The sequence below is a fragment of the Quercus lobata genome, chromosome 11, assembly GCF_001633185.2.
Source record: "Quercus lobata isolate SW786 chromosome 11, ValleyOak3.0 Primary Assembly, whole genome shotgun sequence".
NCBI classification, from domain to species: Eukaryota; Viridiplantae; Streptophyta; class Magnoliopsida; order Fagales; family Fagaceae; genus Quercus; species Quercus lobata.
The window spans coordinates 13,672,758-13,684,055 of record NC_044914.1 but is presented as its reverse complement, the minus strand read 5'-3'; the positions used below and the strand labels follow the sequence as shown (position 1 = coordinate 13,684,055).

Genomic DNA, 11,298 nt, shown 5'->3' with positions numbered 1-11,298 from the left:
AAAGTAGGAAAAGTACACAAAAACTAAAAGAGAGATATTTCTGAGGGCTACAGAGAGCAAGTTAAGTTCCACTAGATTAGACAATAGACAACCAATCAGTATTAGTAGGGCCCTCCAAGTAAATAGACAAACTTACATTATTAAACTGACAACTAAGCCTTCCCCAGATAATTATTGGGAGTAAATAATTATCTTGTACCTCTAATTTTATTATTTATATCATGATCATGTCAAAAGCAAAATAATTGAAAATAATAATATAAAAAAGTTAAAATGTTTTTTAACTATTTGTTCTCATTTTCTTTCCTCAGCAACAACAGAAAAGATCCGTCACTGTCATAAACGTGTACCTAATAAGAATTACAATCAAAACCAACTTCTTCTTAAACTCTCTTTCTAGCCAGAGATTACTTGAATGTCTTTGTGTTTAACTCTTTGTAAGAGAAACTTCTGCTGTCTTGGTAAGTAAAACACTAAACAAACAGCCAAAAGGAGCAGCCTGCACTTATTGAGTACTCTGTTTTGTTCTGTTCTGTTTACAGAGCATTTGTATTAGCTGAGGAAACCGACTTGGTTTTGTTCATCTCTGTGTTTTGGTAAAAGGGTTGTGTGTGTGAGATTTTTGGTGGCCTTTGTGATCCTGTGGCTGAGACTGAGTCTCTTCTTAAGTTGACCCCACCTGGGAATTCCATTGACAAGAGCAATAAATACTGAGTTCTTTGTCAGTTTTCTCTTTGGTGTAGATTCTTTCTGAGGTGTGCCTGAGCTGTTCTATCCTCATTTGGCTATCTGAGTTTTTTTTTTTTTTTTTTGGGGGTATGTATTAGCTTTCTTCTCTACATTGAATTGAAGTATAAAGTATATTCTTTTTAGTTCTTTTTAAGCTTGTCTTAGTGGGCTTTAGTTAAAGATCCAATCTTTGGTTCTGGTGCTTTAGCTGTTTTTCCTTTTATGTGTTTTGCATGTAAGTTGTGCTTAAGTTGTTCTATTCTCAATTGGATTTCTGGATTTTTCTTGGGTTTGTGTTCATTTCTGGTATATTTCAGCTTTCATGACATTAAAATTGAATTGAAGTATGAAGCTTAGTCTTTTTTGATAATTTTCAGCTTGTCTTTGCTGTCAATTTCTGAGGGTCAATCTGGGCCTTCCAGAGTTGATGTCAATTTTTTATAATAGGTTTTGAATTGTCTTTTGTGGGTTCAGAGTTACATAGTTCTAAATTGGGTAATTAGTTTAATTTTCAGTTTTGGTTTTTTTTGCAGATTATTTTGGTGGGTCCAATTCTTACTTGGATTGAGCATGGATTGTAAGTGAAGATCAAAGTTGAGATTTTGGGTCTCAGTCATTTCCTGCTATTGCTGATTGGTTTGGTTTGAGGATTTTGGGTCTGTTCTGGCTTGAGAATACCTGGAAAGAGCAGCAGAATCATTTGAACTAAGTTTCAATGGATTCAAGAGTGGAGATTGATGAAGATACTGAAAACGACAAAGGTAGTATGTGGGTGTTGGATCAAAAGCTTGATCAGCCTATGGATGAAGAGGCAGGAAGGCTTAAAAATATGTACAGAGAAAAGGTACATGCAACTTTGTCTTGAAGATTTTCCCTCACATAGTTACTTGTTACTTGTTAAAGTAGGATGGCAACTACTACTTGTCAATGGCAGTATATCTTGCTGGTGTGAAATGTTTAAATGTCAATTCATCAATCCAACTTAGATTTTAATTGGAAAGACCTTGGATTTATTGAATATTTATGCTCCAGTTGATTATGATCTTTGTCTTAAGATGCTAGAAAAAAAAAATACATAGAATTAGTGTATAGATATTATTGCTGAATTTAGGCTTGCACGACTAGTGTCTGTTAATTTGGTAAGCTAAATAAATAGAGTGACTGATAATTAGGCTTTCGGTTGTAATGACTCTCATTGTAGTATGCTATAAATAATATTCACTTAAAGTAGGGGTGACCCCTATTGATGAAAAGATGAGAACCAGTTGATTGAGATGGTTTGGTCGTGTTAAGAGGAGAATGATTAATGCACCAAATAGAAAGAGTAAGTTGATTCAAGTTGGCGGAATGTAAAAGGTTAGAGGAAGACCAATAATAACATTAGTAAAAGTAGGGAAAAAAAAGGACATGTCAATTAGGGAAGTAACAAAGTTTTTGATTTCAAATGAATAGAATGGTCGAAAAGAATTCATATGATTGAATGTAACAAATTTATTGAGAATCCATAGCCAACCCCAAAATTAGGACTAAATCAATTATCAAGTATGGTCTGGAGTAAGTTAATTGAATTGGAGGATATTTTAGTTGTCAGTGACTCAGTATTTGATATATTTTTTTTAATTTTCTGATATAGTTTTTGATGCATTCAGAAATTCTCTGCACTATTGCTTCTGCGGCTTGCATTCCAGAGTCTTGGAGTGGTTTATGGAGACTTGGGCACTTCTCCGTTGTATGTTTTCTACAATACATTTCCAAGTGGAGTAGTTGATGATCCTGAAGATGTGGTTGGAGCCCTTTCCTTAATTATATACTCACTTACTCTTATTCCACTCCTCAAGTATGTTTTCGTTGTGTGTAGAGCAAATGACAATGGTCAAGGTAATCTAGTCTCACCATATCTATTTTCTTCATTGAATTTTTTATTCAGGCATTTGTTAATAGGATAAAAGGAATGATTAGAACTACAATTTGACCATATTCTGGATAGTTATCTACCTTTGCGTCTAATCCAATAATAGATATGATGGATAGTGTTATGCCCCTATTTCATTTGTTTTGTAAGCGACACATCAATGGAAAGAATATTTATGACGATGACTGTTTCTTGTTTCCTTTGGGACTGGTGGCAAGTTTTATTTAGTCACTCCATGCCCCATATTGCTTAAATTGGGAAGATATCTATGTTTAAGATGTTATGTTTAACATACATAATGTATGCTGGCATATTTGCAAGAACTATGCACGGCAGGCATCAAAAAAAATTTATTTCATTTCTTAGTTAAGAATTAGCTTTTTATCTTCTTATTCCCACTTCAAAATGTTAAAGAAATCTTCTATCTTTAAGGGCTTCAATAATGTAGACTGAATTTCTGGCTGACAAGAATTTAGTGACATCCTTTGCTGTGCGAAAATAAATAGATTGCAAGTGTTGATATTGGAGAGAAAATATAAAAATATACTTTTATTAAATAGAGTGCTATACCAATGATGCTGCTTTATGTCTAACTTTGTTACTTATTTATTACTTAATTCTCTTTTTTGCGTTTTCTTACTACCTTTACACTAAGTTGAACTAACTGTAGTATGTTTCTTTAAGTTTATTTCTTTCTCTAAAACACCGGATAAATTCCTGTTTTGTGATGGGAACTCTGTAAGAAACTGATTATTTGATGGAACATTTGTAGATGTAATTTGAGTGGAATATGAAATGTGTTTTAACACTTGTATCCTGTTTTGTTTGAAAATATTAAACAGGAATTTTTTTATAAAATCCTTTACTTTGCTTTCATTGATTTTAACTGCATGCTACCTGTAGTTGTCTGTTGCAACATGGTATTGTTCACATTTTTCATGCTGATTAGGTATAAGTTTTCTAAACTTGTCCTTCCTCTTTGTGGTGAAGGTGGAACATTTGCTCTTTATTCATTGCTTTGTCGACATGCAAAAATAAACACTATACCTAACCAACACCGAACTGATGAGGAGCTAACAACATATGTTCGTTCTACTTTCCATGAACGATCATTTGCTGCAAAAACGAAGAGGTGGTTGGAGAGATATGCATTGAGGAAGAATGCACTTCTTATTCTTGTCCTTGTTGGCACTTGCATGGTGATTGGGGATGGGATTCTAACTCCCGCTATTTCAGGTATACCTTCCTTCAGGCTGGAATTATCTACGTATTTGTGTTTTAGTCTGTTTGTCTCCAGGTGAAAGTTTTACAAATTACTAGCACATGCATGTTGAAACAAACCATTGAATGAGATATGCAAGTAGTGACTGAAATAATGCACGTGACTATCTTGATTATCACTTAACTCCTGGAAGAAATCAATGGTCCTCATTGTTTCATGGGAATATCACACTATATCATGACCATAATTAAGAACAGACCTAGGATTTCAAGCTAGGGAGGGCAGGAGTAAAAGCAAAAAAAAAAAAAAACCTCCAAATAAGCATCCATATAGTATTAACAAGCTATCGACCAAGAAAAATACGAAAAATCATTGTTTCTTAATACATTAAGATGCATTTGTCTACCAACAAAGGCAAAAGACAAAACAGCATTGGTCTTTATATTTAACCAAAAAAAAAAACATTGGTCTTTATTTTGTTAATTTTTTTGTTATATTTTTTTAATAAAATTTGTTATGTTTTGGGCTGAGGATTTACATGGGTTTGGGCTGGATTGGGTTGGGTTGGGCTGATGATTTTGGAGGGGGGGTCCAGGCCCCTATGGGCCCCCTCTTGGGTCCATCCTGCAGCATAATGTTTTTTCCAACAATAAAACTCAAACCATGGACTTTGTTTTTACTTTGGTTATTGTGGTAATTATATAGAATAAAAATAATAAATATGGTTGAACGCAGTTGATTAAATTCTAATTTATGCATGATGTAACAAGTGAGGCCGCATATGGATCCCAAATTCACAATAGTTCAACTGTAATAAAATATACAACATTCCTGTTATATATGATTATTTTGACTATTTTGACTTTAGATAATGCTAGAGGTGGCAATTTTATGTATGATGCATTATATCAACTCTGTTCAATTCGGAAGAGCTAGTTTGATACCTCACTGCTGGTCGGAAATTCTCTTTATGGGGTTATTCAAGTGATTTAGCATTTGCTAATCCCTGCTCTTAGTTCTTTCCTTATGTTTTGCTCACATTGAGCACATTTCAATTACTTATACTAGATATCTAAAGGCCATATTTTGGAAAATTTCACTGTAATTATAATGCTAATAGTCTCATTCTTATTTGCTTGAGTATTTTCTTTCTTGAAAGTCATTTAAGATGCTTAACCATAATATATCTTTACAGTTCTATCAGCTGTTGGCGGAATCCAGGTAGAACACCCCCAACTGAGCAATGGTATTATGTCACTCCTGCAACTAAACATTATCCTGCATTTCTCTGAAAATATATTTTATTTTATATATAAAAAATTCTAAGTCTTTAACAGTCACTTTTTTTTATTTGGTACAGAAGTGGTTGTGATCATTGCTGTTATAATATTAGTAGGATTGTTTAGCATGCAACACTATGGTACAGATAGAGTTGGTTGGCTCTTTGCACCTATTGTTCTGCTTTGGTTTCTCTTAATTGGAGGTATCGGCATATACAACATACGGAAATATGAAAGTGGTGTTCTGAAAGCTTTTTCACCTGTGCATATCTTCCGGTATTTTAAAAGGAGAGGAAAAGATGGTTGGACCTCCCTTGGAGGTATTTTGCTTAGTATAACAGGTGAACTTTCTATTATTTAAATTAATTCGCCTTTTGTATTTAATCCATTTAAGGTTTTTCACACACACACACACACACGTTGATTTTGGATGCTGAGGCTGCATAATGATTGTTACAGGTACAGAGGCACTTTTTGCAGACTTATCCCATTTTCCCGTTTCTGCCATCCAACTTGCTTTCACCGTAGTTGTCTTTCCTTGCCTTCTTTTAGCCTATGCAGGACAAGCTGCCTTCATTATGAATAATAAAACGAATGTTGTTGATGCCTTTTATCGTTCTATTCCAGGTTTGTTCTAATCTTTATTCTGTACTGAAAGTATACCTCTGTGATGCAAGAAACAGCACTTGAATTAGTGTTAAAGGGAAAACAATCAAAATTATTTTTTAAACAATTCTTGGAATGGTTAATTTAAAATTTGGCCAGTGGCTCTTCTTTCCTGTGGTGACTAATTCATGATAGTTAGGCTATATGCATGTTAAACTAAATATAACTTTTTATCTGGAGGTAAATAATTTTGCCTACTTTCATTGTGTCAATTTCTTTGAATCTTGAACATAACCTAAGAAAAAGGCTTGATGTTATCACATCATTGAAAGAATCTCTCTCTCCCTCTCTTTCTCTCTTCATTTTATAAAAGAGAGTGGGGAGGGTATTTTGAACCTGAGTCTCTTGAGCCCCTTGTGCAACTTGAGCTTAGTGCCAGTGGCTAACTCTAAGAATGCATATAATTACAGATGCAAAACTTTATTTTTCACAGTTGACCTGTTTCAGTTTCACATTTACAGGCTATTAGTTAAAATTAAATTCATGGAAAATATTGAATTTCAAGTCCCTGATTAATGTCATTTTTCTTTTATTTTATCAAAATTCATTGTGTCAATAAAGCAGTCTTTGTAGGACCAAGCTTATCAAAACCGGTATTCAACACTTTAGTATGTCCATTGGAATGGATGTTAAAGTACCAGAGCAATTTGGTGTGCTGTTTTGGTTTTAACAGCATAAAGAAAGTATACCTACCAAAATATTTATATATCTACATAAAAGAATTATATAGAAGAAAAAAGTTGACTCTCAACTTGAAAGTTATGTAGTGTGTAAAGCAAGCAATGGGGAAACTGTTACTACTTTCAGTTTAGTGAGAAGAGAGAGGAAAATAAAGAAGCTATAGTGGTGTAAACCTACACATTTTTGGTTTGCCCCTAAACCAAAACAGAAAACTAACCCAAAAAATAATTGGCTAGTATGGTCAGACTTAGGAGCAAAATGGAATTAGGGGAATTATCATATTGGTCTCACCCTAAAGTAATATTTACATTGTAATAGGATTTTGATATACATCTAAAATGATGTAAATAACTCCTAAATGTATAAAATAACTGAAATGACAAATCATCTTCTCTCTGAATTTGTAAAAGAAATAATCATGATAAAGTTGTAAGCATATATACATTGTTAGAAGGTAGGAAGCCTATTTGCATGAAAGTTTTTAGGAATTCTTCCAAAAATAAAGGAATGAAATATTGTAGGAGCTCAAAGCTTGTTATGTTCCTTAGATGTCTGAAATTTCAAATTAGAGAAGGAAAAGTTATTGGTCAAGATTTGATTGCATAGCATCTTTTTATACATGTGCATGTGTAGTCCATTGAATTTAACTGTATTCCCCGTTCTTTAGACCATCCTAAGATGATCAGGAAGAGATTTGCCATCAATTTCCTCCAAGGAAATGAGCCATGCACATCAAGAATGTACTTCTTTATACATGATCTAGAATGAAATAAATAAATAAATCCTAGTATTTTTTATCTTGAAATTTGTAAGAAAAAAGGAGTAACTTGGGACTTCAGAGTGAGAAAGTGGTGCATGTTCAAAACAGATTTTGTATTTCTAGAATCAATAGAATAATTTTGGAATTTGAAAAGTAGAATGGGACATTCATTGAGTGAACAAATTGTTAAGGGACAAATTTTGGTCTATGTTATTAACAAACATTTCACTAAATAAATTGCATAAAATGCAAGGGAAAATCACAAGATGATGATGTTTCTAAGTTTGAATTTCAGAAGGTATGTGATTAAACCAAATACTGGATAGGGTTGTACTTCAGAATAAAATCCTCAAAATTTGTCCACCTCATTAGTAGTTTACACTAACTGTTCAGTGTTTTTATCCTCAGCTGTTTTACTGTGTTGAATCTCTTGAAAAATGTCACCCCATCTTTGGCTTAATTAAGTGAATAAAAATTTCTTGGGGCTACATCTTTGTCAGTTAGATCAAATTTAAGCTACTAAAGATGTGGATGTGGTGTGTTCATATTAACTGCAAAAAAGTTTTAAGATCCTAAAGGAGCTTAGGGCAGTGCTCTTCTCATGGTAGCCTTGTCTTCTCAGGTGTTTGAATGACATGGATTAATTGTTTAATGTGACAACTGTTTCTTAAACATTTCTATGATGTGGATTCATTTTTTAGTACAGAAAGGGTTTCTCATAGATACTAATTTAATTTTATTCTGCAGAAAGCATATATTGGCCAGTATTTCTTGTTGCAACTGCAGCAGCTATAGTTGCAAGTCAGGCAACTATATCCGCAACATTTTCAATAATTAAGCAGGCTCTTGCACTTGGCTGTTTTCCAAGAGTCAAGGTTGTACATACATCAAAAAAGTTCCTTGGCCAGATATATGTTCCAGATATTAATTGGATCCTTATGATTCTTTGCATTGCTGTGACTGCTGGCTTCAAAAATCAAAGCCAAATTGGAAATGCTTATGGTAAGCTAATCTTTAGCATGATGTTCTGAATTTATTTGATCCATCTTCTTTCATTCTGCTTTATTGTCTGCGAGGAAATATCACAATGCAGTATTAGCATTAATATATATATACCAAGGTTTTACATAAATAATCCTACCTGAACATAGAAGTTGATTTATATATGCATAGATATACATGTTAAGGACACAATAGGGTATACAAATTTCTTTCTTCCTTCCTATAATATTGTTTATAACCTCCAGAATCAGGGGCTGCTAGGGAACCCTGTCGGACCATGAGCTGTGTCATTCCACATCAAAACCAATTGGTGATGAGAAAAACACACTCAAATATTTTATGGCATTTGACATCACACCCCACGGGCCTGTTTTTAGAGTAGTTGTAGAGAGTCGAAGTGTGGTCTCCCCCAACAATCCCTTCCTCACAATTACTCTTACAACCCGAACCCATGACCTTGGCTCTGATACTATTCGTCGGACCGTTAGCTGTACCATTCCAGCTCAAAACCAATTGATGATGAGGAAGACACTCAAATCTTTTATGACATTCGACATCACGCCCCACGGGCCTATTTTTAGAATGGTTGTAGGGAGTCGAATTGTGATCCCCTAACAAACCCCAAACGAAATAGCTGTGGATAAGCTGCACAATTCCAAGTTTTTAATTATTGGTTCCACTTTAACTTGAAAACTTTCCATCTTTTTCAAGTTGTAAAGATTTATTCAAACTTTTGTTTATAACTTGCGAGAGATTTCTGCAACTGTTGCTTGCCTGATTGACCTTGGGAATATTCCAAGCTGCCATACTGTATATATGTGGAGAAATGGTGCTAACTAAGTCTAACAAGGATAGAAAGCATTTACAAAGAGACGGAAAGACTTAATCAAGAATTATATTTAAACTAAAAAAAAATCAATAATATGATTAAAATTGAATAATAAAATAAATAGTAAAAATAAAAGAACCAAAAATTTTAAGTTTAATGACGAATGCATATTGGATTATTCTTGAAATTCCTTTTAAATTTCTTGAATTTTTTTATAATTGAGTTTATAATATCAAGTCATATTATAATTATGTTAAAATATCCGGTTCTTGTCATCCTTAATGGTATTCAAAGTTTCAAATACTTCACCCAGTCAAGATAAACACATGGGATAATTCTTGACGGTACTCACTTATCCCTACTAATTACTAAGTTGTTTGGAACATTCCATTAATTTTTCAATTTAAACATCTTTTGTTTTTGTACATTGTTTCTATATGTAAATTAGACATGTTTCACTTAGTTATAACTCCCCTTAAATTATTCATATCAAATGATTTTTATGGCTGAACATGCTAGATAGCTGTGCTGCCTGTGCAGACAGTCAGACACATGGTATGTGGGCCATAAGATGTGAAAAAGGTTTTACATTGGCCGTTAACCTATTGCAACCCTCCTTCAATCTCTTGACATAATGGTAATTGGTGGTTATTTTCCGGAGTGCTAGCATGCTATTGTAGGGTCAAATCATTGCTAACTTAGCTCATATTTATGGTGTGCATCGAAGGACATTTTTCCTGTGACTTATAATCACATTTGAAGATTTTTTTTTTTTTCAAAAAATAAATAAAAATGAAGTGTTCACTTAATTGTGTAATATTGCGTTATGACAGGAACAGCAGTTGTAATAGTTATGTTGGTAACCACATTCCTCATGATTCTAATCATGTTACTGGTGTGGCGCTGCCACTGGATCCTTGTCCTGATCTTCACTGCCTTATCACTGCTTGTTGAGTGCACTTACCTTTTCGCTGTACTCTTTAAGGTTGATCAAGGTGGGTGGGTTCCCCTTGTAATTGCAGCAGCCTTTCTTCTAGTCATGTATGTTTGGCATTATGGTACTGTGAAACGATATGAGTTTGAGATGCATAGTAAGGTTTCAATGGCATGGGTTCTTGGGCTTGGCCCCAGTTTAGGACTCGTTCGTGTTCCTGGAATTGGACTTGTTTACACTGAGCTAGCAAGTGGTGTTCCTCACATCTTTTCCCACTTCATTACAAACCTGCCTGCCATCCACTCTGTTGTCATCTTTGTCTGTGTGAAGTACCTTCCTGTCTACACAGTCCCGGAGGATGAGAGATTTCTTGTAAAGCGGATTGGACCCAAGAATTTTCACATGTTCCGTTGTGTAGCAAGATACGGCTATAAAGACCTACATAAGAAAGACGATGATTTTGAGAAGAAGCTCTTTGATAGCCTCTTCTTGTTTGTCCGGCTTGAGTCCATGATGGAAGGGTGTTCAGACTCTGATGAGTATAGTCTTTATGGTCAGTTAACCCAGCAGTCAAGAGATGGCTTCTTAGATAACAATGGCAACTCTATCTCTTCCAACTTGGACCCTACTATATCGTCCGTGGACTCAATTGTTCCGGTTAAATCTCCATTAAATGTAAACAATACTGTAAGTTCATCCGGTCAGGGAAGTGCACAGACCGAGATTGACGAGTTAGAATTTTTGAATAGCTGTAGAGATGCTGGGGTGGTTCACATACTGGGGAATACAGTGGTGAGAGCAAGGAGGGACTCAAAGTTCTACAGGAAGATAGCCATTAATTATATATATGCATTCCTTAGGAAAATATGCAGGGAGAACAGTGTCATTTTCAATGTACCTCATGAGAGTCTTTTGAACGTTGGGCAGGTTTTCTTTGTATAATGCCTTGGTGCGGATATATACAGTAAATAATATTCATTCTTAATCAGTGAAACTGTAAATCCCAGGGTTGATTTTGCTATGTGCGTGGGTTAATCAATACAGCACATTTTTCTGTAAAAGACAATTAAATCAAGGGTCAATGTAATCACATAATTGAATTTTATTGGAGAACATACAGTACAACACCTAAGAAATGTATCAACTTTTGCTCATAACTAAATGTCTAATCATTATTAGTTGCATAATCCTCATTCTTTGTATAAAGATAAGTTTAGTATTGCCAAGAGTTTTATAACTCAATTCGCACTCTGAAATTTCTAATGAAGAACTTGACTAGCACT

At 34.3% G+C, this 11,298-nt stretch overlaps 1 protein-coding gene across 5 annotated transcripts; it reads left to right on the top strand.

Moving 5' to 3' along the window:
• The first annotated feature begins 355 nt into the window (after positions 1-355).
• Positions 356-11,128, top strand: LOC115967808 (potassium transporter 11-like). Of its 5 annotated transcripts, none has more exons than XM_031086961.1 (9): positions 356-461; positions 1,263-1,573; positions 2,379-2,607; positions 3,632-3,877; positions 5,059-5,109; positions 5,224-5,484; positions 5,603-5,770; positions 7,998-8,252; positions 9,915-11,128. In XM_031086961.1, exons 2-9 carry the CDS (start codon positions 1,445-1,447, stop codon positions 10,955-10,957), a joined length of 2,382 nt encoding a protein of 793 aa, XP_030942821.1. In that variant the 5' UTR covers positions 356-461; positions 1,263-1,444; the 3' UTR covers positions 10,958-11,128. The 5 variants fall into 5 exon arrangements, with proteins under 5 accessions (XP_030942821.1, XP_030942823.1, XP_030942820.1 ...); XM_031086963.1 differs by having other exon boundaries at positions 367-816; positions 5,696-5,770; XM_031086960.1 differs by having other exon boundaries at positions 369-755.
• The last annotated feature ends 170 nt before the right edge of the window (positions 11,129-11,298 follow it).

Coding starts and splice junctions, on each gene's coding strand:
- LOC115967808 (XM_031086961.1), top strand. CDS start 1,445: ATGGATTCAAGAGTGGAGATTGATGAAGATACTGAAAACGACAAAGGT. Junction 5,485..5,602: donor TATTTTGCTTAGTATAACAG/GTGAACTTTCTA, acceptor TGATTGTTACAG/GTACAGAGGCACTTTTTGCA. Junction 8,253..9,914: donor CCAAATTGGAAATGCTTATG/GTAAGCTAATCT, acceptor GCGTTATGACAG/GAACAGCAGTTGTAATAGTT.